Source organism: Elaeis guineensis, chromosome 12, assembly GCF_000442705.2.
Source record: "Elaeis guineensis isolate ETL-2024a chromosome 12, EG11, whole genome shotgun sequence".
NCBI lineage: Eukaryota > Viridiplantae > Streptophyta > Magnoliopsida > Arecales > Arecaceae > Elaeis > Elaeis guineensis.
This window is the reverse complement of record NC_026004.2, coordinates 1,397,973-1,425,680: the sequence shown is the minus strand read 5'-3', so window position 1 is coordinate 1,425,680 and position 27,708 is coordinate 1,397,973. Positions and strand designations below refer to the sequence as shown.

Genomic DNA, 27,708 nt, shown 5'->3' with positions numbered 1-27,708 from the left:
AAGTCGCGAACTTTACAGTGGCCTTTTCCGTCTCCGTGCTCCGAGACCGTTTCGGCTGTTATTTTACGGGGTCTCGACGCTCGAAGTCGAAGGCCTTTCTTTGTCTTTCGATTCTGGCGACGACCTCTGTGATCCGAATCGCCATAGACCTCCGAGAGAAATCTCCGTCTCTCTTCCTCCTCCGATTGGGTCGGAACTTTGGAGCGGGGGATTTGGAGCTCGATCCTATTCTGTGGTGCCGGGATTCGTAGAGCCGAGAGGACCCGTGGTTCTTCGAGCTCCGAAGCCGGAAAACTAGCGTTTCTCTGCTGCATTTCGTCTTTGGTCTTGGGAATTCGAGGTCCGGATGCTGGTGTTTCCAATGGCGGAGGAAGCTAGGGGTTTGCATTGCACTGAGGGGTGCGGAGATCGGGGGTTTGTTTGTTGTTAATCCTGAGACGGAGGGCTGGAATCTTTGGATTTGTTTTTCCTTTCTAGGTTTTGCTCGGTCGTTGTGAAGTTGCCCGGAGATCGTCCTTTCTCCTTGTTGTGGTTCTTCTTCTTTATGAAAGATACAAAATGGTTGAGATGGATGTGGAAGCGGCGAGGGACATAGCGGCATCCCTCGATCTCGATCTGCTGCAGCTCCCAGAAATCTCTCTGTTAGCACTCAAACAAAATCCTTCCATTGCCGAACATCTCTACTCGCAGTGGCTCTCACTTCCAGAAACGCGTAAGCTGGTATACTCTGGTTCATTTTGCTATTTTTTATGCTGGTTTGCTTTACACCTTATGTTGAGAGTGCTTTGAATAACTCGTGGTGTCAAATTCTTTTCAATATTGAATTTTCATTTTAAATATTTCATCAGCATGTTTTAGAATAACATGAAGAACCTCTGAATTGTAGAAAAATATAGAAATGTCAGAGGAAGTGATGAGTGAAGCAAAAAAGATGCGAAGTTCTAATATAGGTCACCTAATCAATTGCTGCAAGATTAGCTGATTCTTAGATTTGCTGTGCTGGCGTTAGCCGTATTGAAATATTATAGATATTGTAGTCTGTCACCAAATTTGATAAGTTTTACTTAATTGTGAATTACTATGAACCGATCTTTTCCAGATATGATTCAGTCTAAGCCAGAAAGATGATGGAATTGGGAAGTATTGTCATGATTGAAAATCTTCCCAATGTTCTAAACATCCTTCCCCTCATTTCTCCCCACCTTGAATGTTTTTGTAACCATTTTATAAACAAGCTATCTACTAATCCAATCATAAATTACTTACAAATTATATAAGATAATAATCTTGACTTTCATCTTACCCCAACTACATAATTTGTTTAGCTATATCAAGAAAAGACTAAAAACACACATAATTCATTGAGAAAGAGTGAATTGTGAAGAATGAATTCAAACTTGAACCAAGCAGGCAAATGGAATTGGACACCAAATGCATTTTAAATTGTTCACATAAGCCTTTTTATACATTGATAAAGTAACACTCTAAAAACACCTGTGCACTTTTCTACCCTGTTCTATTTATCTTAGATTTTCTTCCCCTCATGCTTCTCTTCTTTATTTTTTAAGAATTCCCAACATAATGAATCAATCGTATTGTGGTATACCTTGTCCACTGATTTTGAAGACACCTTTTTCTCATCCTTATTACTTTTTTCACACAATTTTTTCCATTATTAATTTTGGTTTCTTGAGTCACATTCACTGATAGCATCTGTTGTAGGTAAAATTTTTGCTTGACAATATAAAGGCAGGGTTATCCTTGAATGTTGCTGGGAGCTCTGGTGGTAAAAATGCTACCGCAAGCAATACATTGCCTTCCATGTTCCCTGCAGTGCACCGCCACTTTCGCCTAGAAGCACCTCTGGAACTCCTGGTGTTATGAAACGTGGTGTGGGGACTGGGCCATCATCTTTTGGATCACCTTTAAAAGTGGTTAGTAGTGAGCCAATGAGAGAAGTCATACCACAGGTATTGTTTGACTTGTGACTCAATTTGTTAATATGCAGGCGAATTTTGCTGTTGTATTGGAGGCAATGAATCTATGGATTTGTTTTTGACTGATTATTTAATATCCTGGCAGTTCTACTCCAAGAATGGGCTGCCCCCTTCATTTGAACTAAAAGAGCAATGCTTATCTAGAATTATTGAGCTTTTCTATGGCTACTTGAATGGTCTTCAAGTTCAAGGTGAAGCTGGAAATTACCTTTTTTTTTGTTTGTCAGTGGCTTAAATCAAATTTTATGTTTGACAATCCATTTGCAATATCAGAATTTAAATCTGTCACAAAGGAAATTTGCAAGCTACCGTCATTCTTTTCTACTGCACTTTTCTGAAAGATCGATGTAGATTGCCTTGGTATTGTACCAAGGTATGCAAGCTTTCCTGTATGTCTATTATGTTGTAAGTTGATAGAACAAGCACAGAGAATCTCATTCAAGTTCTTTGACAATTCCTCCTTCACTTTTGTAGTGATGCGATCAAGTTCTTTGTTCTTTCAAATTTCATTTTTATATGTTTTTCTCTAAGTGCATCTGCTAGTTATCCTTTCAGTTGGTTTATAATTTTTTTTCTTTTGTTATCAGATGGCAGTAGCTTTATAATATTCAGATAATATAATAGGTGAAGTTTGCAACTTTGCCAATCTCAAAAATAATTTCTAACTCCAAATTGTGTTGCTATTTACTTGCAGAAAGTAACACAAATATTCATAAATAGTTAGTGGCTTTGAGTCTTCATATTTAAACTTTTCTTTTTAATATATTCTAATTGAAGGCATTCTTCATAATTAAATCTGAATGGCTGGCCTCACTTGATATGCTTTTAGGGATGCCTTTGTTGACTATTGGATAAATAGCAATATGATAACTATGGATATAGCTACCTAAATATTTAGAATTTTGAAGCAGCCAGATCGCAGGTACCTCAGTCAGGTTTGTAATCTATATTAGTGAAAGCATTAGCTTTTGGAAGTCTTTTGTTAAATAAGTTCACCATGGCCACCTTTCTCATTCCATGTCATAGTTAATGTATATCTATGATCTGCTTCAAATGGCAAATTTTATGATTATGCTAGATGGGTTTCATATTTTTAACTTGTTGTTTCTAATATAATTTATTTGTGATTAATATTAGGAGGACTTCAAACCTGTTCTTCGAGAACTTTTGGCCAGCCATCCTGGGTTGGAATTTTTACAGAGCACACCTGAGTTCCAAGAACAATATGGTAAGATTGTTTTTAAACAAATCTCATACTAAAAAATAAGTAGTGATGCATAAAAAATAAGTAGTTTTATATGGATTGTATTTGACCACGTGATTGACGGTTGGTGTGCTTCTGCAAGTTGATGCAGTTTACTTACCTGGGGATGGACCTTGTATATGTCTAAATATATTTATATGTTAATTCTATGAATGTGTCTCCCAAGAACTGAATTTTGTCAGAAATAAAATAGAAGCTTTCATCTGATATTTTGCATTCATATACTTAAGCCTTGGATGATTAAAAGTTGCTAAAGGTAAGGCACCATATAGTTGTTTTATTTCTGTATTCTGTGGTCTGGCATGATAATTGAACAGGGAAAGGAATTGTAAAATTGTGCATAGGGATACATGAAACTGCATAATGGCCAGTTAATAAATCAAAGATGGCAAGTGATGTACAGAAGTTGCTAGATCCTATACTGCTTGAGATATTTTTGTTGTAATGATATTTTTATTTCTCTGCACAAAGTGGGTACCTTGGTTTAGGGGGTGTTTGAGCTTTAGGGCCTATGTTATTATTTTCTACTAGCATATAACCAGAGTGATGCACAGGTTGTGGTTTTTTCTCCTTTTTCAACTATGCTTGAAATTTAACATAAAATAGATATAATGGAATAGATATCAGGAATAGAACAGGATATACTAGATATAAGAGCATAATTATTTTCTAAAATAAATTCTTGATATTCATATTATGATGCACTCACTATATAAAATTCTAATAGTATATGTATATCTATCGGTATAGTAAAATAACATGTTGTTATAAAATAATAAGATCATGATCCAATATGCATATAATAAGAATAGAAAAGTATTACATCTAGAGGACATTTAAATATAGTATAGTGGGGTCATTAGGGGCTGTGCTTTCACATTTGAGTAAGATCATCTTCATAAAATGCAATGAAAATTAATAAATATTAGTGTAATCTAAGGACCTTCGCGAGATATGGGCATGGTACAGTACTAACAAAAAGTTGTTTATCTAACATGGTTTAATAAGCCAATGAGCTTCATTTTAAAGAACCATATTAAATAACTCTACTTATTACCCAAAATAAAGAACTCTATTAATGTTGTTATTGATTTGGGCATGCACGTGGTGAATTGAGAGCTTTGCACGAGTATTAGATTGGTCAACAGGATTAATTAACATCTATTACCCGGCTACAAGACCAGGAGAGGGAATGAGTTTTGGTTGACAATTGAATACTATGTTTTGTGAAGCTGGATAGTTTCAGTAAGCTGCTGGCATGGCTACCACCTCCACCACCAACTGTATTGGCACCATTATAGGCAGATGGTATTTCACCTCTATTTTGCTATGCTGGAATCACTAGGCATACTCTATGTTGGTACAGTGTGGTACTAGCCAAGTTCCGGTACCTATACTTTAGCCCTTCCATTAGGATGTATTTATGGTAGTTACGCTAGTTCTTTTGCTGCCTTGGTGTTCTATATGTGTGGAGTTGAAGTCATACCAACAAAGGGAAGCAAAAAATTTGTATATTGTATCCTAGCATTCAGTTTAGACTACATAACTCCTCTACATTGAAGCAGAATCCTCGACCACTTTTCCCATCTATCAGATTTATGTCTGTTCCATAACTTCTAAATTCTCATAATCCTAGCAATCCTAAACTTTTTATGATGTTTTATCATTTCTTATTTTGATTTGTAAGCAAGTAATGGTCGACAGTCTTCATTGTCATGGACATGTTTGAAGCATTCTAATTTCCTTTTCCATGGGAAGTGAGGTTAATTATTATTTATTTTACTAGCTATGAGTGAGTAAAATCCCTTTATGCTTTTGAGGAATGTATATCATTTGCAAGCTGAAGTGAATAACAGAACTACAGAAACTGAGGTTGAGAGAAAACCAAGAAAAAGAAAAAGATGACTGGGAGTAAAATGAAGTGGTTATGCAGTCAGTTTCACAAACTTATGCACAAATCTCAACATCAACATCTTCACCTATGAAGAAGTTTCTGAGAGAACCAAGAATTACATAAAAATACTGAAGAGACTCCCGAAAGGCCTTTCTTGAACAATAAGAGCAAGAAGGCAGATCAGCATCAAGAAATTTTACTGAAAGCATTATGGTGTATAGATACGCTGAAACTACATTCTTCTTTGCATCTTTAAACAGTCATCTATTGTCAAATATGCCAACATTAGGTTATAATAATTATGAGGGAGATGTTGCGGCCAACTTCCTATCGCCTACATCGGGAATGAACACCTGCAAAACAGCATCCACGCAGACCGGATTTGTGTCCGGCGGGGATCCTCCGATGCCTAAGTCAGAGAGAAAAGTTGGTGAACAGGAGTTGAATGTAAGAAATAGCATAGTTTTAGCCCCGAGTTGGCTTACCAGTCCTGTTTCTCTTACCCCCTTTTATAGATGAGGTTTTCGTAACCGTCGGACGTGGTCCCGTATTTTATGACGTTAAATCATCGGACCATAATCGCGTAGTGAATCGTTAATTTTCACTGATCGCACCATGATATGCGGCCGGTAATCGTTCGTGACGATTATAGTATATCTGAGTTGACTAGCTGACCATATGTCGATAGAATCTGTAAGCAACTGTCGGTTATTAGTTCTGTTATGCCGATGGTCAAGTTGTCTGTCGTTGATCGGTAGTCGGTAGTCGAATATCAGTCGGTCGACCGATCTTAATTGATCAGCCGACAGTAGATCAACACAATTAGTTCGATCGGTCAATGAAGAATTGGAGCTGTCTGTTCGACCGATGCATAGTCGGAGTCATGAAGACCAAAGTCGGGGTCGGTCGGTTTACCCCAACAGTTGCCCCCCCGCTCTTAAGTTCAAAGTGATTCGACGTGTGAACTGTCACGTGGTTTATCATGTTGGATGAAGAGAGTTCTGTCACATCGAGCCTCGATTTTGATATCATTTTTCGAGATACGAGTGATCAGTTATTTTGTCGTATTGGCAGGTACAGTTGTCTGTCACACTGACCGAACGATTCGGTATTAGTTGTCAGTGTTAGGTGTCATTTCGAAAAGTCGATTCGGTGTCGGATGATATGATTCTGATAATTAGATTTGTTCTACGTGTCTGAATGTTATTGAGTCGGAATTGTTCACACGGATAGGGGTGACGTGGCTCAATCTGGGATAGGTGCGTCGAACCGTCCGATCAATGGTCGGTTCAGATGTTGTCACGTGTCATCATCTGGTAGATCTTCGATTTGACCGCCTTCATCTCGACCGTTGAAGGATTCTATATAAAGGGTCGCTCTTAGTCAAATTTTTACTTTTCACTATTTTTGGTGCTGGGACTCTGTCGGATTGTTGTCCCAACGTCCAAAGTTATCGCTCCCAACTTTCAGATCCACTTCGTCTTTCTTTTGAGTCCTTTCCTCTAAAGTCTCTGTCTTCTTCAGAGTCGTTCTCATGGCTAGGGCTTCTTCTCGAAAAGATCGATCGGAGAATCCGACTAATGAATCACAGTCGAGTTCGGATGTGGAGGCCTCTTCACTTTCGGAATCGAACGTTGAACGGCTCTGGGAGCAATTTTGTATCCCGGAGCAGTTTCAACTTTTCGCCTCTGAGGCCGATGGTCGAGTAAATAACCCACTTTCGGACCAGGTGGCTTTCTACGTTGAAGATTTTCGGATGGATCTTCGATTTTCGATTCCAGAATTTATCTGAAATATTTTGAATTATTACGGACTTTGTCCGGCTCAGCTGGCACCGAACTCGGTCCGACTGATAATTAGCTTTGCTTTATTGTGTCGGATGTTGCCAACCATGCCTCATCCTTCTCTTTTCTAATCCTTCTTTGTCCTCCGATCTCATCCAAAGGTCCGAGGGTGATGGTTTTTCAACCCCCAAAAAGGTCTATCCTTTATCACTGGTCTTCCATCATCCATTCATGGATGGAAGAATCAGTTCTTCTTTGCTTCTTCTTCTCTTCCTTGAGATTTTTCTTCTCGTTGGGACGATCCACGAACCGATCCCAATGACAACAGCCGAGTAGAGGTCAACAATCAGGAAGACTTTCATCGGCTGAAAGATATATCGGTGCCGAAACAGAAAGAGCTTGTAACCGAACAGGCCCTTTATGATGCCGGCCTTAGTTCAGTTCCTCGTCTAGGTATAGTATAGTTGGTCGGTTATTTCTGACTTTCCTTTTACTTATTGAATTGTACTGACTTCCGTTGTAATTACAGTCATGCAGTAGAAAGTGCGAGTGTTAAATGCCGATATTCATCAGCACGCTACCAAGAAGAGGACAGCATCTGAGGTCGGGCCTTCGCGACCACCGAAGAGGCATCAAGCACCAGCTCCAGTCGGCGTTTCAACGTCGATCGTGGAACCCGATGCCCCATCGACATCGATTTTCAAATCAGTCTTGGCACTGTCAGCTCCGACAGTGCTCCCTGCTGCATTGTCCGAGGAAAGGGTAGCGAGGAAAACTACCGAAACAACATCGGTAGTCCCACCACCTGAGGAGGTTCGGACCGAGGCAAGAGAGCCCGAACAACCTGCGACTGCGTCAGTTGCTCCTTCAGTTGGGGCGCAGTCAAGCTCAAGCTTCCCCTCGCTTTCAAACATGGGGCCGCCGACAATAGATCGGGGGAAAGCTCCGATGGCGTCGGCGGATGATGCAGCATCGGAGTGCCATGCGGTGCACTTCGACCTCCAAGTGCCCGTCGATGGATCGACCCTGGTTAATTTTGTACTGGCCAAGTGACTGTGCCAGACGACTCTTCTTCCGACTAATCGGGAGCGTCGAAGGAAATGATCGGTGGTCGAAATATTTTCATCCTTTTATCCGACAATTATCGGGGTAAGTCTCTTTGGTAATTTTTTTTTTTTTTTTTTTTTTTAATCCGACTTATCCTCTGTCTGCAGTTGATCCATGACATGTTTGACCTGGAGACCGGCTACACGAAGTTCGCCGACATCCGTAGTGCGTGAAAGAATAAGGTGGTAGCCGTCGATGCTGAGAAAGCGGCTGCACTTGAACAACTTAAATCGGCGAGTAAAGCAGGAAGCCAAACTTCAGGAGGAGGTTTCCCGACTAACTGACGACTTGGCATCCTTGGGGGTCGAACTTAAGTCGGCTCACGGGGCTATTTCGGCTATTGAGTCACAGGTCAAGAGCAAGAAGCATTCTATCTACCGACTTCGACAAGAGTGAGACGGATGCATCGAAGAACTCGAAGTCGAATGTGGACGTCATCGGGCCAGCCTGGAAAGGTTGGCACTGGCCGAAGAAGAATTTTTTTTTGCTCGAGCCGATGCTGATTTGACCAAGGTGAAAGCGGAGTCGACAAGAGAAGCACTGGATTGGGCAGTCAAGGATTTTCGAGATTCGGAAGAATTCAAGGAAGAGATCCTCGAAAATGGCTTCGCTTCGTACTGCGTCGGGTATGAAGACGGTCGAGATGCGGTCGAAAAATTATATCCGAGCCTCGACTTGAGCAGTATCGTCCCTCCAAGATCGGAAGACGGAGTTGCTGAAGAAGAAGCTGCTCCGACTCAAGAAGAAGCACCGACTGGGTCTAAAGTCGTTCAAGTCGACGATGCTACACCCCAGCAAAAGAACAGGAACGATGACGGAGCTTAGTCGGTGTATTTTTTTTTATTTCTGTAATCTGATGCTTGTAGTCGGACTTCGGTCCAATTTTATAACTCCATTTTTGACAGTGAATGAAAGTATTCTCCTTCTAAGTTTAAGCTCTTGTTTTACTTGTTCACAATACTTGCAATGTAGAATAACCATCGAACATTAATCGGTGACCCGATCATTCGGTAGGACTTGTAGAATGTCCATCAGTCACGTAGTCGTTTTGACGTACTTAATAGAAATTAGGATAACGATTATAGGTCGAATATTCCATGCCCGATATTTGGTCGGACTTGTACGTCGAATTATCTGATAATCGGTGGCAAGCCGAATATCCCTCGACTGGCCATAGCCTAGTCGGTATAATTTCAATCCGATCTTGATCGTTTTGGCATTTTTCGTTCCGTTTAGTTGGGACTAAGTCGGCATATTAGTCTTTTGACGATAGTCAGCTTTTACAATGGAGAGCCAACATTGAGAACCAAAGTATAATCGGCAATTCGGCTTTTGCGGTGAAAGCCTGTGTAGTCGATGTCGGTTGAGATTGCAGTTGGTATGTCAGTTTTTGCATGAGAACCGAAATATAGTTGTCACCAAAGTAGTTGATTCTTCGATTTTTATAGTAGAGGCTGAGATAAACTTCATGTCAAAGTACAGTAGATAGCTTAACTTTGGCAATGGAAGCCGACATTTAGCCGGTAATTGATAAAACTTGTCAAAGGCTTGCGATTTTGAAATTCTGGTTGTATTTTAAATAATGTACATACCGACGACTTTATTGATAATACATCTTCAGATTGTCAGCATTCCATGTTCGGGGAATCACCGACCCTTCAAGAGTTTCTAGCCGATATGCATTCGGTCTAAGAGTTTCGGATATTTTGTAAGGTCATTCCCAGTTCGGAGATAATTTTTCTTGATCCAAGGGTTTTGAGACTTCTGCTTTTCTTAAAATCAAATCTCCTGATCGAAAGACCTTCGACTTGACTCTTGCATTGTAATACCGGACTATCCTTTGCCGATATGCAGCCATCCAAACTTGAGCTTACTGTCGGAGTTCTGAAAAGAGATCTAAGTTGGTTCTTCGACATTCGGAGTTGCTCGGCTCACTATATTGCTCTACTCTTGTTGACGGCAATCCGATCTCAAGTGGTATCATTGCTTCTGTCCCATAAGCTAAGTTGAAGGAGGATTTCTCAATCGGTATGCGGAGAGTCGTTCGATACGTCCATAAGATCGGATATAATTCTTCTACCCAGAGGCCTTTGACTTCATTCACTCGAGTTTTTAGCCCGTGTAGGATTGTCCGGTTGGTTACTTCCACCTCACTATTTGACTGTGGATGGCCGATCGACGTGAGTTTGTGCGTAATATGGAACTTCGCACAAAATTCTTTAAAATTTTGGTTGTCAAATTGTCGAAGATTGTCGGTGATGATGGTGTGTGACAAACCGAATCTGTAAATGATGAATTTTTGAATGAAGTCTTTCATCTTGCTTTCAGTGATTTGCATCAGAGGTTCGGTTTCTACCCATTTGGTAAAGTAGTCGATGGCGATTACTATGAATTTTCTCTGACCAGATGTCGGGGGAAAAGGATCAAGTATGTCAATCCCCCATTATACGAAGGGCCATGGTATTACAATCGACGTTAGCTGACTAGCCGGTTGATGCTGTATATTTGCATACTTTTGACATGCTTCACACCTTCGGACGAGTTCAGCTGCATCTTTTTTTATGGTGGGCCAATAATATCCTTGTCGCAGAACTTTATAAGCTAGAGACTTGCCCCCCAAGTGATTTCCGCAAATCCCTTCGTGCACTTCTTTAAGTGCATGGTCGGCATTTGTAGGTCCTAAACACTTCAGCAAGGGAAGAGATAATGATCTTTTGTAAAGATAACCATTCATTATTACATATTGAGAGGCCGTCCATCGAAGTCGTTTAGCCTCTGAGGAATCCGCAGGAAGGGTCCCATCGGTCAGGTATTGAACGATCGGATCCATCCAGCTTGGTTGATAGTGAGCTGTAATACCTCCTTGACTTTATCAATACTCAGCTGTTCGAGGCATTCAACAAATATCCGATCCAGCAAGTTGAAAGCGGTAGTAGCTAGTCATGAAAGTACATCGGTCTGAGCATTTTCGGTTCTTGGAATATGAAAGATCTCGAAATACTTCAGGCTTGCCATAAAATCTTTCACCTTCTGAAGGTACTTCATCATAATGGGGTCGCAGGTCTCAAATTCATCCTTGACCTATTCAGCAATCAGTTGTGAGTCGGTGAAGATCTTCAAACTGTAAATCTCAAGCTCCTTGGCTATCTTCAAGTCGGCCAAAAGTGCTTCATATTCGGCTAGATTATTTGAGGCTTTAAAGTTGAATCGAAGGGCGTACTCGGTGACTACTCCTTCGGAATTCGTGAGTATAAGGTCAGTTTCACTACCTTGTGCATTAGATGCTCCATCAATGTGCAGCACTCAGGTCGACTTTAAGTCGGGTTTGGGAGTCGTAGCCTCTTTTATTGTATTGTCATCTGTATCTTCTGGCTTATTGTCGAATATAGTACATTTGGCGACAAAATCGGCTAGGACTTGCGCCTTCATGGACGGTCGTGAGTGATATTGAATGTCGAACTCGCCAAGCTTCATACCCACTTTGTCATCCGACCTGACATGTCAGGTCGATGTAAGATTGCCTTCAGCGGCTGATATGTTAGAACTACAATCGGATGGGCTTGGAAGTACGGACGAAGTCGTTGTACCGATATGATTAGGGCGTAGATCATTTTTTCAGCCCTTGAGTATCGGACTTCGGTATTGTGAAGTATTTTGCTGGTGTAGTAGATTGGTCGATGGATTCGATTCTCATCCTCTTGGATGAGCATCGAACTAACTGCTTTTGCTGAAATTGCCAAGTAGAGATACAATGTCTCTCCGACCCTTAGTTTTGTGAGCAAAGGTGGAGAAGCCAAGTATTGTTTCAAATCTTTGAAGGATTGTCGGCATTCATCTGACCATGAGAAATCCTTCGTCTGCCGTAAAGTTTTGAAGAATGGCAAGCATCTCTCGACCGACCTAGAAATAAATCAATTGAGCACGACAATCCTTCCGTTAAGTTGCTGTATCTCTTTCTTTGAACTCGGGTGCTTCATGTTGATAATGATTTTGATTTTTTCGGGATTAATCTCGATTTTTCATTGTGAAATAAGAAATCTGAGAAGTTTCTCGAAAGTTACCCCAAATGCACACTTAGTCAGGTTTAATTTAATCTGATGCCGTCGGAGTATGTCGAAAGCTTCCTCCAGGTTCCGAACATGATCTAAAGTTTAGGGATTCTTCACCAGCATGTTGTCCACATATACTTCCATGTTCCATCTGATCTGTGTCTTGAAGATCTTGTTGACGAGCCGTTGATAGATAGCATCGGTATTTTTTAGACCGAAATGCATTACTTTGTAGCAGTATATGCTTTTGTCGATCACAAAAGCCATGTGCTCTTCATCTTCTGGTGTCATGCGGATTTGATTATATCCAGCAAAGGCATCCATGAAACTCAGAAGTCGGTGGCCAGAAGTCGCATCAACCAATTGGTCAATCTTCGGCAATGGGAAGCTGTCTTTCGGACAAGTTACATTCAAATCGGTATAGTCGATGCAGATCCTCCACTTTTCATTGGCTTTTTCTTACCATTACCACATTGGCAAGTCAGTTGGAATATGTAGCTTCTCTGATGAAGCCTGCTGCGAGTAGTTTGTCGACTTCTTCATCAATGATCTTTTGTCTTTCAGAAGCAAAAGGTCGCTTCTTCTGTCTCACCGGCTTAATATTTAGGTTGATGTTAAGTCGGTGAGTTATTATTTCTGAAGAATCTCGGACATGTCGGTGGCCGACCAAGTAAAAATATCAGCGTTAGCTCTGAGTAATTTTATTAGTTGTTGCCGCTCTGAGTCGGATAATTGTGATCCAATTCAGACCATTTTCTCGGGATCTTCTTCTTTTAACGGGATGGAAACCAGTTGTTCAGTTGGTTCACCCCTCTCCTGATTTTCTCTTTGGTCCAATTTGTCAACAGGCAAAAAGTCTTTAGGTTTATTATTTTGGGTGGAGACAAGGAAGCAACGTCGAGCGGGTTGTTAATCTTCATGCATCTCTCCGACTTCATATCTTGTCGGGAATCGGATTAACAAATGGTATGTTGAAACCACTGCTCTTAGAGCATTAAGCCCAAGTCGTACGAGTATGGCATTATAAATCGAAGGTACTCGAACCACCGTGAACATTATAAAAACAGTGCTCTGTTGTGGTTCGGTCCCAGCGATTAAGGGGAGAAAAATTTCTCCCTCCACTGTGACAGCATCTCCTGTGAAACCGACCAGTGGCGTCGAGACTCTTCTGAGTCGGTCAGTTGGCAGTCACATTCGGGTGAAAGTCAAATAAAATAAAACATCAGTTGAACTTTCATTATCTACAAGGATTTTTTTCACATCATAGTTTGCTATTGTTGTCGAAACAACAACAGCATTATCGTGGGGAGTCTGAATTTTTCGAACATTTTCTTTCGAAAAAATTATTACATTGTCGAGTCATCGTCGCTTTGCCGACTTTTCTTCAAAAGTTGCCCCCTGTCCAGTCATCCAGAGATCATGTTGATTACCCCCGCAGTCGGTTGATTATTTACAGCTTCCTCAGTTTGCAGTTGAGGTCATCGATCAGCAGAAGGTTGAGTCGGCGGATCTCTCCGATATTTTTCGAGGTAGCCTCATCGAATCAAGGCTTCTATCTCATCCCTGAGCTAGATACATTGTTCGGTATCATGATCGTGATCACGATAGAACCAACAAAACTTCTTTCGATCGCGGTTCTTTGGCAACGCCTTCATCGGTGGGGGGTATCGTAGATATTCCGCTCCTTCGATCTCTATAAGGATCTGCACACGAGAAGCGGAAAGAGGAGTATAGGAGTCATACCTGTCGTAACTCAATCTTGGACTTTGTCGTCGGAGCGAAGCTTGCTTATTGGACAGTGGCCGACTTGATTCGATCGGAGCTCCTTTCTTCTTCTGTTTCTTCTTTTTTGACTTTTGCCTTCTGTCTGACATCGGTCAAAAGCTCCTTCATCTATGCGCATATATTTGTATGCACGCTCCAGAAGTTCAGCATAAGTCTGAGGGAGAGTTTTATCCAAAGAATATATGAATCGAGATTCCCTCAGATATCTTTTCATGGTCGAGATAGTCATATTTTCATTGAGGTCTTTGACCTCAAGCGTGGCCTCATTAAAACGAGTCATGAAATCCCAAAGTGTTTCAGTCTCTCCTTGCTCAATCGAGAAGAAACTATCAGAAGTTCGTGGCGGCCTTCGACTGGTGCTGAAGTGAGCCACAAAAGAATGTTCTAGCTGTCCGAAAGAATATATGCTTCCCGACTGAAGTTCGAAGTACCAGACTCGAGCAGCTTTCCGAAGAGTTGCCGGAAAGTCGATGCATAGGAGGGCATCGGTCGCCTCCTGAATCGTCATGAGAGCTTTGTAGCTCTCAAGGTGGTCGATCGGATCGGTGGATTCATCGTATGGCTCCATCTGAGGCATCTTGAATCGAGATGGGATCAGTTAGTCCAAGACGTGCCGAGAAAGCGGCTGGACGGTGTGGAAGTCGTAGTCGTTGGAGGACTTCTGACCTTCCACTTGAAGCTGAGTGAGTTGGCAATTGATGTCCTGGAATTTACATTTATAATCATCGAATCGCCGTTGGAAAACTCCGGGGTAGAACCACCCAACGAGTTTGAAGGAGACACGGAGGGCGTTCGCGGTCGTTTGCCCTTTCTAATACTATTGAGATGGGAAGGAGAGGGGGAACGTTGGGAACGATGAGTGGCACGTCGAGAGTGTCGAGAATGTCGTTGTTCGTCTCGACGGAGATAGTCGCTCCGGAGAAGAAGACGATGATCGTCGTGGATGACGGCGGCTGTGCCTGGACGACACCGACTGTGCCACTGGTTGCTCCACCGGTGGCTGTTGCTGCTGGATTTGTTACTATTGAAGGCTTTTGACTGTCTCCATGAGGACATTCATCTGCTGCACAAGCGCAGCGATCTGGACGTCTGTGGTGATCACAGGACCTGAGGAACTAGGCTCTGCTACTGAAGAAGGGGGAGGAACCTCTTCTCGATAGGAAGAGTGTCTCGCCGACCCGGTTGCAGTAGAATACTGGGCCCTGGTTTTCGCAATAGTGAATACGATTGGCGTTCCCCTTCCTGGCGCATCAATTTGTTGCGGCCAACTCTCCGTTGCCTATCGTCAGGAATGAACACCTGCAAAACAGCGTCCACGCAGACCAGATTTGTGTCCGGCGGGGATCCTCTGATGCCTAAGTCAGACAGGAAAGTTGATGAACAGAAGTTAAATGTAAGCAATAGCAGAGTTTTAACCCCGAGTTGGCTTACCAGTCCTGTTTCTCTTACCCTCTTTTATAGATGAGATTTTCGTAACCGTCGGACGTGGTCCTGTGTTTTATGGTGCTAAATCATCGGGCCATAATCGCATAGTGAATCATTAATTTTTACTGATCGTGCCATGATATGCGGCCGGTAACCGTTCGTGACGGTTATGGTATATCTGAGTTGACTGGCCGACCATATGTTGGTAGAATCTGTGAGCGACTGTCGACTATTAGTTCTGTTATGCCGACGGTCAAGTCGTCTGTCGTTGATCGGTAGTCAGTAGTCGAATATCAATCGGTCGACCGATCTTAATTGGTCAGCCGACAGTAGATCAATGCAATTAGTTCGGTCGGTCAATGAAGAATCAGAGCTATCTGTTTGTCCAATGCATAGTCGGAGTCATCGAGACCAAAGTCGGGGTCGGTCGGTTTACCCCAACAGGAGAGATTCTAATATTTGCTAATTATGATTAGGTAATTTGGTGAATCATTAATTTTAAAAATGATAATGAGGTTTGTGTTTGACGTAGTGTAGTCCAATTGTAAATTGTATTTTGTTTGGTGGCTTGAAATATATCTTGATATATTATTATAGAAGCAAATCATGTAATTGCTTTAGGACCACTAAATCAAGTCTTGTTTTGAAGCTACACTTGCTTTTTACCAAAAAAAAAAAAATGTTACATGTGCTCACTTTTTGTGAAAAAGGCTTTATTCCACTTGCTTCTACTGATTATATCTTTTATCTTCTGATGTGTATTTTCTGTTCTATGCTTTTATTATGTGAATTAATTGTTAGGATAGGTTCTCAGCATCATTTTGTTTCTATGGGGCTTATGGTTGAGTATAATAGCTAATACCTTCATGTTTAAATATCTTGGTAATTTATGTATTATCCTGTAATATATCTATTTACTGCATTCTTTTTGTTCGAAGTACATATTTACGTCATAGGCATGGCAATAAATTGCAATAACTGGTTATCATCCTCCAATGTGTAAATATGCTATGCCACTTCAGAGTTTGTCACTTTTATTATACGATTTTCTACAGTTTCAGTTTTAGTTTCCTTCCAACCTTCTCGAGCATGATAATCTTAGAGTTTGCTATTTCTAATACATATGTACATAAACTTGTTGCCAGCAGAAACTGTCATATACAGAATATTTTACTACATGAATAGATCTGGAAATGGGCAACTTAGCCTCAGAGAGCTTAGGCGTGGAAACTTAATTGCTGTGATGCAACATGCAGATGATGAGGAAGATATTAACAAAGTTCTAAGGTATTCCACTGAACTAAAATTTGAATTTATTTAAAATGCTGTAACTCTAGATCTTTTACTTTGGCCCTGCCTTCGTTTCATGCAAACAATCATGCTGAGAAATATCACAGAAACTGTGGACTAGTGTTTGAAACATTCTTTCTATTGCATTGATGTGCTGTTCTTCAGTTATAATCTAGACTTCGCATGTTCTCCATAGTTGCTTTCAGTATTCATTCATGCATTTTAAAATACATGTTTCAAATGTTTTACCATGCGTTTGGAGAACTATAAAAATGGCGTTCTTGTCCTGCTTTCAGTTTTTACTCATGCAGTCTAAAACATGTGTTTCCAATGTTTTTTCTATGCATGTGGAGAACTATAAAAATGGTTTTCTTGTTGTGGACTAGTCGGAATCAGCTATAAGTTTGAAGCATGCATATCTGTAGGGTAACAAAGATGTTTTTTGTAAAGAGAACTTTTGTTCACCTGCTTCTGATGACTACCTTGAACTGTAACACTTGGCATGTGTAAAATTAACACCATGTAAAATTGATTTTATTCTTCGGTACTTCTCATATGACACTTCTATGTAATATACTGCAAATTTTGGGACTGGATACAGATCATGATTTTTTGATCGATAAGGAGAACCTAATTAGATATGGAAACCACTCCCTAACTTATAGAATCGTTGACAGAATTTTCTCGCAGGTTTGTTCCTTTTGCTGTTGGAGATCCCAAATTGGATAAGAACAACTCCTATATTTAGTTAAAAAAGTGAAATCTGCTGTGCGCAATTTTATTTTTTAAGTGAAATCTGCTGCGCCCAATTTTATTTTTTCTATAACATTTTAAATGCCGTGATTGTACCATAGGTCCCAAGAAAATTTACAAGCAAAGTTGAAGGAAAAATGGGTTATGAAGACTTTGTTTATTCTATACTGTCAGAGGAGGGCAAATCATCTGAGCCTAGCCTTGAGTATTGGTAATCCAACATGTTTCATTAATTTTCTGATACATGTTGACTTTATTGCATTTGATGTTCTTAAATAGTTATTTGTTTTCAACATTCCATGATTCAGCCTGCATATATCTCTCAACTGTCATCTTTGGTTGATGAAAAATCACCTATTAAAAATGCACCAGAACTAATATATTCCATGATTCAGCCTGCGTACATCTCTCAGTTGTCATCGTTGATTGACGAGAAATCTCCTATCAAAAATGCACCATACTGAAATAAAGTACCCGCTTGTGTCACCAGAAATTTGCAAATACTAGTTGATGTGTTGGGTTAGACAGGCAAGTTTCCAGTCATGGCAGGTTCACACCAAAGCTTGAGCTCAAGTCTACACCAAGGCTTAATCTCGTCTCTTGCACTTGCCACAGACAAACTGATAGCTATCTGGGAAGATGGCATTATGTGTTCTATGTGTCAACAGTATAATGCTGATTGGTTAGGTGAAGAAAAGGATTGAATAGTTGAATGCTTAGTTGCAATGTGGAATAGAACTGTGGCGGAACAATTGAAATCACGACATAGATGATGTATATCAATGCTTTTTAGAGGGAAATTATGGTTACAAAGGATTCAAGAAGCCAAAAAAAATTGTTGGGTGAGACTTGTTTTAATTGTTGAGAGCAAAAGTGACTAAGGTTATTATTCGTCATTGTGATAATAAGAAACAATAACTTCATAACTTGCTCTAAATTGGATGATTTATATTGTCTAGCCCTTTTGAATAAGTGCCAATCAATTGGAACAACAGTAAAAAGATTGTTTTTAACTCATGCTTGATCAACAGACCCCTTAATGTAAGAAGTAAGGACTTCCATGGCCTTGTGCTGTACTCGTGAGTAGGACTATTTTGTGATAAGAAATTCTTGCCTTAATGTGAATCTATGTCAAATCCTTAGCCAGTTGGTAGTTAAGAAGGCCTATAAAAATTTTAACATGTGCTTCCCATGATTACACGAAATAATTTCACTCATATTTTTTTTTCAAGGTTCAAGTGTATAGATTTAGATGGAAATGGAATTCTTACACCCAACGAAATGCAATTCTTTTATGAGGAGCAGTTGCATCGTATGGAATGCATGGCGCAAGAACCTGTCTTATTTGAGAATATTTTATGCCAGATGATCGATATGATTGGACCAGAGATAACCATTTTACTGTGATGTTGTATGTAGTATTACGAATAACTAGACACCAGTATTTTTAACAAATGTTAGCACTTATGCAGAATGAGAGCTACTTCGCATTACGTGACTTGAAAGGTTGGAAATTGTCAGAAAATATTTTTAATATCCTGTTCAATCTCAACAAATTTGTGGCATGATAAATATGCTAAATTTACATTAAAAGTATCAATATTTGCATTAATTAATTTATTTTATTGTGAATTTGATATTTCTTTTGTTAATTTTCATGTATCATTGGTTGGGGAAGTCCGAATATGTTATTTGTAAAAGATCCGACTCGAAGACTGAGCTTGAGTCCGAGTCCAAGCTCCAGATCAAATCAAGAGTAAATATGAAAAAGAAAGAATTTAAAAGAGAACTCATGTGAACGGGACACGGTATACGGCATGCGGGACGAACACGGACGTGATGCAAGCATGGAAGGGCATTGCACACGTGGAAGACCCAAAAGAAAGAAAGTAAGAAGATACATACGGCATTAGCACAAATGAAAAAGACTTTTGTGGGCTTTGAACATGAGCATTAAAGAGGTGGGTCCCGTGATGTTTTAAAATATTTAAGAGGAGAGGAGTTTGGGCATTTTTTTTGAGAGCGTGGATTTGGTGCACTGACGTTGTGAAGCGGAAAAACTCATGAAGCGAGCGCAAGTTGCTGTATACGGCAAAGCGAAAAATATGCTGCTGAACGCACGAATATAAAAGCGGTTGCTAAGGACACAGTACGTAGAAAAAGAATTAAGAGAGGTGGGCACGATTTACGAGCTGCTGATGTGCAACTAGGAGCGGTCTGAAAGCTGGGTGCGGTGAGAGGAAAACGTGGATGTGCGAAAGGAAAGCGGCGCGATCATGCGAAGCCAGAAGGAATTATTTTTTTAAAAAAAAATCCTACGCCTCCAACAAAACTCTCATCCCTCTTTATTAAGCCATCCAAACCTTATCTCTTCATCTCATCCGTCCATATTCTAGGACACCTATCATAACATTAGTCCCATATTACTCAAGCAATGAATCCTCCTACCTCCTAACATCTATAAAATGACCTCCATACCTTCACCTTAGAGATCATCTTGGAATCATCTAGCCCTAGCCTCCACACCTCCTCTCCTTTTTTTTTCATTCTCTCACAACTCTACAAATCCTACCTCTTCCAATCAAGTCTCCACACCAAGAAGTAATGATGGGGAAGTCTTCATCCATGCGCGGCTAAAGACTGAAGTTCTGGGGGGAAGTAGAAGACATCTTGGAGCAATGGTTGTAATTATTTTTGCTTATCTTTGTTGTAATTTTCTCTTGCTTTTGATTTTAATAAATTTTATTATATATGCATAAGATATATTTGAGTTTTGTTATGCTTGAATATGAATTGCTTTTCAACATAGACTATTTGCTGGGCACAGACCGTATCTTCCAATCACGTCCATCTCAACAATCTTAGCCTATTCGGAGATCACAATTCATATTCAAGCATAACAAATCTCAAACATATCTCATGCATATATAATAAATTTCATTAAGATCAAAAGCAAGAAAAAATTATAAGATATTCATTGCATCAAAAGAAAATTACTACAAGGATAAGCAAAAATAATTACAACCATTGCTCCAAGATGTCTTCTACTTTCCCCCAGAACTTCAGCCGTGCATGGATGAAAACTTCCCCATCATTGCTTCTTGGCGTGGAGACTTGATTGGAAGAGAGGATTTGTGGAGTTGTGAGAGAATGAAAGAGAGAGGAGAGGAGGTGTGGAGGCTAGGGCGAGATGATTCCAGGATGATCTTCAAAGTGAAGGCATGGAGATCATTTTATAGATGTTAGGAGGTAGGAGGATTCATTGCTTTAGCAATGTGGGACTAATGTTATGATAGGTGTCCTAGGATATGGATGGATGAGATGAAGAGATAAGGGGGAGGTTTGGATGGCTTGATGAAGAGGGATGAGAGTTTTATTGGAGGCATAGGATTTTTTTCTAAAAAAACAATTTCTTCCGGCTCTGAGTGATCGCACCATTTTTTTTTTGCGCGTCCGTATTTTTCTCTCACCGCACCCAGCCTTCAGGCCACCCCCAGCCGCACAACAGCTCGCAAATTGCATCCAGCTCCCTTGATACCTTTTCCATACCGTATCCTTAGCAGCCGCTTTTACGTTCATGCGTTTAGCAGTGTATTTTTTCGCTTTGCCGCGTACAGCAATTTGCACTCGCTTTATCAGTTTTTTCACTTCACAACGCCAGCGTACCAAGTCCATGCTCCCAAAAAAAATGCCCAAACTCTTCTATTCTTAAATATTTTAAAACATCATGGGCCCCACCTCTTTAATGCTCATATCCAAAGCCCACAAAAGCCGTTCCTATTTGTGCTAATGCCATACGTATTATCTTGCTTTTTTTCTTTTGGATCTTTCATATGTGCAGCGTCCTTCCGTGCTTGCGTCATGCCCATGTTTGTCCCGCATGCCATAAACCGTGCCGCGTTCACATGAGTCCTCTTCTAAATTTCTCATTTTCCATATTTACTCTTGATTTGACCGGAGTTTGGACTCAGGCTCAGTCTTCGAGTCGGATCTTTTACAAATAATATATTCGGGCTTCCCCAACCAATGATACCTAAAAATTAACAAGAGGAGTATCAAATTCACAATAAAATGGATTAATTAACACAAATATTGATACTTCTAATGTAAATTTAGCATATTTATCATGGCATTTGGAACTCGTGATCCATTTCTTATTCGTCAGGTAAGCGTACTGTCCTGCACCTTATGACCATGAACAGTTACATATTCCTAAGCTGGATCTAGTGATAACCTTCTTATGCTTTCCATGATGAATGCAAGAGCATGAGGATCCGACCTTGACAGCGTGGGATCGCTTTGCACACAGAGAATATGTAAGGCTATCTATGGAAGAAGATGGGGAGGATGTCTCCAATGGGAGTGGAGATGTTTGGGATGAGTAATTTCAGTCTCCTTTTAAAGATCAAAGTTGGGTGAGCAGCTAACTTTTAATATTATAAATATACACATACATATTCTCGTATAAGTTTACTTACAGATTGTTCTTTTTTTTAAAAAAAAAAAAGAGGTAAGAAATGGTGGTCATGTAGCCATTTAATAAAGGGAAGTTGATCAAGAACATCAACAGCATGGCTAAAAGTTAACTGGATTTGTGGACATATTGCTGTTTTGTCAGTCATGTTGCATACTGCAAGACCATGGTGTGATTCTATTTTTGTTAAAAGAAATCATTACACTTGTGTAAACGACCCATTGCCATACTAAGCCAAAGTAAATTGTAAAGTTAAAGCTGGATAGTCCTGCATAACCTATGCTTCAAGATGTACTAGTAATTGATGGTGGAAGTTACTCCTATTATCAACCAGGCACTCTTTCCTTCATAAGGGATTGTTATAAAGAGTCACATTCCAGAGTGACAGCTGCTCACTAATCTGATGTAGGCGGGAACCTATGCTCTATAAGATTTAAAATTCATCATAACATAATCTTGTTCATCTGTCTGCTAAGATGATAGGCATATCGAGAAAGGAACTCTTTTTAAACAAGCGAGTTTAATCTGATGCAATATATCTTTCGTTTTTTTTGACCTCTCCATTGTTTTTATATCATGTTTCTGTCTAGGCAGCTGCAGGAGGGTTATTGCTCTTGTTGATGCTCAAAGTTGGTGCAGGAGCAGACCAAGATTGCATGGATCACTTTTCTCTTTAAGGAACCAAGTGGAAGTGTTCTGACCTCATTGAGGATGACTTGCAAGTTTCACTGCACATTCTAGTTCCGTTTTGTACATTCTGGTGTGCAAGATTTTTGCTTCTGTCAAGTAAAAGAGAGCAGCATTCTGGAGTGGTCAGCTCCTTAGTAATGCTGCCCATGAAGAGAGGGCAGTTGCTGACCCTTTTCTGATGACCATCCAACAGCAGGTACCATTGATTTATGAAATGTTAGTTTTATCCTAGATTATAATCAATTTATGATGCTTGGTTGCCATGCTCTTTTCTTTCCTTTTTATAAAGATTGTAGAAGTATGAGCTGCTGTTCGTCTTCAGCTTTCTTCTGGCATGAGTTTTCCTGCTTGATTTGTACGTCTCATTTGGTTAATTTTGCACATTTCGCTTCTTAGTAAAATTGACATGACAAAAAGAAGAGAACGTTTGCTACCTGTATTTTGTTGACATTGTTGCTTACTGTTTGACATTGTCTTGAAAGGTTAGATATCCTATTCAAATATGTATTATTGATGAAGGCTTTTGATTTCAATTATTTGGATTAAATATAGTGGACTATAAGTTATTGCTTTGGACTGGGAGTTATTTAAATGGTCGTTCTTTGGTTGTGTTGATGGAGACCATATGCAAGATTGCTGTTTGGCATTGCAATAAGCAACACTTTTGGAAGGATGGTTGATGTTTTCATAAAGAGATTGCTTGTGCTCTATTGTGATTAGCTTAAACAAGAAAATATGTCACATATGCTCGTGGCTGGCATTGTGAAACCTCCTTAAACTGTCTCTCTTCGCACTATGGGACCTCTGAAATGTGGGACACGTCAATCCCATCCATGTCTTCATCTGAAGACATGATCTGCTCGTCTGTCACTGGTGTCTATTCCGCATATCAATTTGATATTCTCAAACTTTTCTCAAAAAGAAAGGGGGAAAAAAAGAAAAAAAGAGGGGATCATGTCAAACAGTGTCATCCGTCACGAAGGAAGTGAACTTGCCGCTGCTTCCTATGGTTATTGTGCTGATTAGGATGTGGAATCGTGATTCTTTCTTTCTGGATTCACGATATCTGAAGGTTGACATGTGGTGGAAAGGTATTTCTGCATGAAGCTGTATGGCAGAAGCGGTGTTTCCACTAAATGTGCATTCGACTTGCCTCGGATTTATACTCTTTGCAGGTTATTTATATGATTAATACTGTTTATCCGTCGTCTACAAGTATATCCATTCTGCGAACTAGTACACTGCTTTGCGAATCCAATATTTTCATTCCTACCGCTTTAGTGGACGTTTGGATGCCAAGCTTTGAGGCCCACGGGATGACGGGATAAATTTCTTGTTAAGAAGGGACAATTGTCTTGCTGATGTGTCATGGCGTGCACGCTCACCACTGGCTGGTCGGAGGCGTGACCATGCCGCTGCAGTAGTGTTACAGACCACATATTGTGCTTGCAGCATTCAGACCTTCAGAGACGAGTAACCCAAGATGCTGCCATCGGATCTATACAAAACCTTACACGCGATGACCTAGTGGCATATTCTACAGGCATACGAACTGCATATATGTATTGTAGTGTGCTCTATATATTTTGCCTGCTGCTAAGGCCTCAAATAGGAGGCCAGCCATATCGGAGAAATTGTTGGGTGGATCAGGTCCAGTGCGGACCTAAGATGAAATCATCTTAGGAGGATTCATTTCACCTTAAAGTGAAATTATTAGATGAATTTATTTCACTTTAAGACCATGATAGATGGGTCCACCTAATAATTTTTCATATATGGAGGTACAGTGTACATGCCTATGCGGGTGACTGCTGGGGATCCATCCCAATGTTTCACTGCTGCTTCGGACCCCGTACAGATTTACTCTTGGACTAGCATAATTATGCCTGCAACTTTCTCCTACTTGCGCGTGTTCTGCCATGTTGGTCGGCCATTGATATGGCTGTTTAGATTCATAAATGTGTCTCAAAATCCCCATCCAGCAAATGAAATGAGGAATACAAGTGCGCAGCTTTGATGCCTCATGTTCTAACCAAGCTTTCGAGCATGCATGTTGGATGAAACTTAAACGAGTGCCGAGTCTGAGAAGCTAAAGCTTGGAGATGCAAGTTTGCTGCATTTAAACCTAGCACATGAGTTAAGGCTACTTAATGTGCACCTCTAGGTCAGCTTGATGGCATTCGTGTCAACATAGGTGACTTTTATTCAACGACGAATAAGACAGTTGATCCTACTAAAGCAGCTGAACTATGTGACTTCACCGGAACCAAGTCACGAAGGCACGCGAAGGCACCATCATGCGAACACCGAGTACGCCGCATGCATTACGTACGTGGAGCAGTCCCGGCCGCACGCCAGAGCGATGGATGGCATCAAAAGCAAGAGGCACGTAGCTCCGCGTGTCATTCGATCTCACAAGATTTGACCTACGAAAATAACGCTGTTCAAACGGATGCTCGACAGAAACGATGGCGCAACTAAATGCAGAGTTGTAGGCTCTGAATCCTTCTTTCTGGCTCTGCTTAAAAGCCTGCCTGAAAGCCACACAAGCCATGCCACCATTTAAGCCTCACAAATCTCCCATTAAATAAGAGCATTCGCTCTCCTTATATTTCTCTTTTTACCAAGAAAAAAAGAAAGAAAGAAAGAGAGCATTCTCTTTTGCCAAAATAATAATAATTATAGCATTCTCTCTCCATATATTTCCTTTTCCATTCTTCCCTCCTGATTATAGGCCAGATTGCTTGTTATCATTTTAAAGGGAGGAAAAAAAAAAAGACTATGATTTCTTCAGGGGAAATCGAGGATTTGAAAAGATATTTGGATCCTCAAACTCAGCATGGATCTTCATGTCAACTTTTCTGTTTTTCTGTATGCCGTTCTTAAAATCTTCTATGTTCATTCATTTTGTTAATTTTCATCCTACCCAAATAGCATATTGCTTTTGAGAATCTCTGTTTTCTCTTTTTTTTTTTAACCTTTTCTTCTTTTGTTCTCATAGCGATCACACATCAGATCCCTCATATGGGTTCTTAATTGTTTCGGGACAAGATGAAAACATCCCTGAAAAAAAAAGAGAGTTTAGCGTTCTGAACTACTCCTTTCCTTTTGCTTTATTGGTTATATTATAGATTTTAATCCGTCTTCAGGAAAGAAAATAAGAGAATTTTTTTTGTAATTTCATTGACTTTTCTTTCTTAAATTTATTTAGTTCATTCTATCTAGTAACTTTATCCCACTTCCCTACGGTGAGAACGGTAGGCTTCACCACAGGGAATAATGAATCTGAATGAGATCAAGAAGCAAGCCTCTTCTTTTCTTCAAGAGAAATACAAGTCAGCCAGGCTGGTCTTTACTGATGTAACTCAAGCCGAAATGTAAGTAGTCCAAACCAATTAGAAGTGAACAGCATAGAGTAATTTTTCCTTTCCCTTTTTCTGGTATCCTGTCTTTTTTTTTTTTTTTTGTAGATATCTGGTATCCTGTCTTTCACCTTTTTCCTGGAACATATTAGTGGTTAAGAAACGGGAGGAAGATTTACATTATATAAGTTTGTTTTGAATGTTGACTCTCCTTTTAAACATAATTCTACGGAAATCAAAAGTAGAACTACAAGTTTGGTGCTTACCAAATAATTATATGATTTCCAGTCCATCATTTCTACGTCGTTCATGTTTTCTTTTTTTTTTTTTTTTTCTCTGATGGAATTCTACATCGTTCACGTGACCCATCTTTGTTAATCTTTATTCATTATAACATGTCCTGAATTAATGCTTTTTCTGTAAAGTTTTTTTTTTTCTTTAATTTCTCTCTCCCTGTCAAATGGTAAATAGGTTAGCTGAAGAGGCTACAAACGGTGACGTTTGGGGTCCTGATGCTAAGACAATGACCAGAATATCTGAGGCAGCTTATGACATGGATGACTATTGGAGAATTGTTGATGTTCTGCATAGGAGGTAATCATGTGTACTTAGATCAACAAAAATATTTTTTGCATAATTTACATTCATGTTCAATAGAGAGCATGTTAGGACTCATATGAACTGGTAACGAATCTATGGGGGACCCATAACCTAATGTTCACTATAAGTGGAACACTGATCAAACGCCACTATATGGTGAGTTTGATGACGATCAAGTCCATAGATGAAGAAATAGGAAAAATGAAATCTATTGTAAAATGATCATTTGGTCATAGTCCTTTTCTCATGCTTAATTTGGCTTCCATGTAGGCTGCATTCTGTATATTGGAAGGAATGGAGGCAGTCATACAAAACCTTAGTGCTGTTGGAATTTTTACTGACACATGGACCTGAAGACATGCTTGAAGAATTCCATTGCGACATCAATGTCATTCGGGAGCTCGGCAAATTAAACTATGTTGATGAAAGAGGGTAATTTAAATTGATATGATCAGAAAAACGCAACATAAATTTAGAACTTGGAAATTTATTGAAAGAGTGGCAATTTTCCTTCTTTAGGTTCAACTGGGGTGCATGCATGCAAATCAAATCTGAGAGGATATTAAAGCTCCTGAGCGACCAAAAGCAACTCCAAGAAGCGCGTTCCAAAGCACTCAAAATCTCAAAGGAGATCCAAGGCTTCGGGAATTTAATTGTATCCCCTTCCTCATCTTCCTCATCTACCCCATCTTCTAGTAAAACCTGCAGAACCTCATTCTTCAGTTCCTACTCGCTAGATAGTCCTACATGGAATGGAGAAGATGATCAAAGCAAACAAGTGCAACATCATGCAGCAGCTAATGGAATATCTGAAGATTTAGAACAAGGATCACCAAAGAAGTGCACCGTTGACCCTATGCTTGATAAGGAAGTGCAAAGGTTGCATCTTTGGGAGAGCCCTATCGAGGATGATGGCTCTTTGCTTGACGCTACTAATCAAGACAAAGAAGGTGAATCAGATGATAGGTCTGGTGGAATTTGTTCACGGCTTTTTGGGACAGCAAATCAATTTGTAAGAGATAATAATGTAACTGGCTTTAGAAGTTTATCAGATGTAGGCATGGTGATGAAGAAGAAGATTGATCGGCAATTGTCCCATAGGTTTTGATTGGAGAGACTAATCATATAATGCACCTGTTTAGTGTTATGTAGCATTTCCATTCTCATATGAAATCATTGTATCAGTCAATGGAAATGCAAGTGATGTTGAAAAAAAAATTAAAATGACAAGAAA

General features: G+C 40.1%; 2 protein-coding genes across 23 annotated transcripts; both read left to right on the top strand.

Moving 5' to 3' along the window:
- The first annotated feature begins 56 nt into the window (after positions 1–56).
- LOC105055711 (epsin-3) lies at positions 57–27,708 on the top strand. Of its 22 annotated transcripts, none has more exons than XM_073246435.1 (13): positions 57–712; positions 1,750–1,970; positions 2,083–2,188; positions 2,271–2,370; positions 3,135–3,225; positions 16,451–16,592; positions 17,450–17,559; positions 18,821–21,513; positions 21,612–21,763; positions 22,417–22,708; positions 26,346–26,468; positions 26,745–26,906; positions 26,994–27,708. In XM_073246435.1, the coding sequence occupies exons 11-13, from the start codon at positions 26,398–26,400 to the stop codon at positions 27,580–27,582; spliced, it is 822 nt and encodes a 273-aa protein (XP_073102536.1). In that variant the 5' UTR covers positions 57–712; positions 1,750–1,970; positions 2,083–2,188; positions 2,271–2,370; positions 3,135–3,225; positions 16,451–16,592; positions 17,450–17,559; positions 18,821–21,513; positions 21,612–21,763; positions 22,417–22,708; positions 26,346–26,397; the 3' UTR covers positions 27,583–27,708. The 22 variants fall into 22 exon arrangements, with proteins under 22 accessions (XP_073102536.1, XP_073102533.1, XP_073102534.1 ...); XM_073246432.1 differs by having other exon boundaries at positions 1,723–1,970; XM_073246433.1 differs by having other exon boundaries at positions 57–720.
- Positions 559–3,625, top strand: LOC105055712 (serine/threonine protein phosphatase 2A regulatory subunit B''beta-like). The gene is made up of 7 exons (XM_073246828.1): positions 559–720; positions 1,723–1,875; positions 2,009–2,032; positions 2,083–2,188; positions 2,291–2,370; positions 3,135–3,225; positions 3,579–3,625. The coding sequence occupies exons 1-7, from the start codon at positions 559–561 to the stop codon at positions 3,623–3,625; spliced, it is 663 nt and encodes a 220-aa protein (XP_073102929.1).

What these genes read in the sequence shown, in the direction of transcription:
- LOC105055712 (XM_073246828.1), top strand. Translation starts at nt 559, where the DNA reads ATGGTTGAGATGGATGTGGAAGCGGCGAGGGACATAGCGGCATCCCTC. An exon ending in TTCCAGAAACGCGTAAGCTG is followed by an intron (nt 721 to 1,722) that starts GTATACTCTGGT and finishes CATCTGTTGTAG; the next exon opens with GTAAAATTTTTGCTTGACAA. An exon ending in AAGCACCTCTGGAACTCCTG is followed by an intron (nt 1,876 to 2,008) that starts GTGTTATGAAAC and finishes GTTAATATGCAG; the next exon opens with GCGAATTTTGCTGTTGTATT.
- LOC105055711 (XM_010937648.3), top strand. Translation starts at nt 25,792, where the DNA reads ATGAATCTGAATGAGATCAAGAAGCAAGCCTCTTCTTTTCTTCAAGAG. An exon ending in GTTGATGTTCTGCATAGGAG is followed by an intron (nt 26,469 to 26,744) that starts GTAATCATGTGT and finishes GCTTCCATGTAG; the next exon opens with GCTGCATTCTGTATATTGGA. An exon ending in AACTATGTTGATGAAAGAGG is followed by an intron (nt 26,907 to 26,993) that starts GTAATTTAAATT and finishes TTCCTTCTTTAG; the next exon opens with GTTCAACTGGGGTGCATGCA.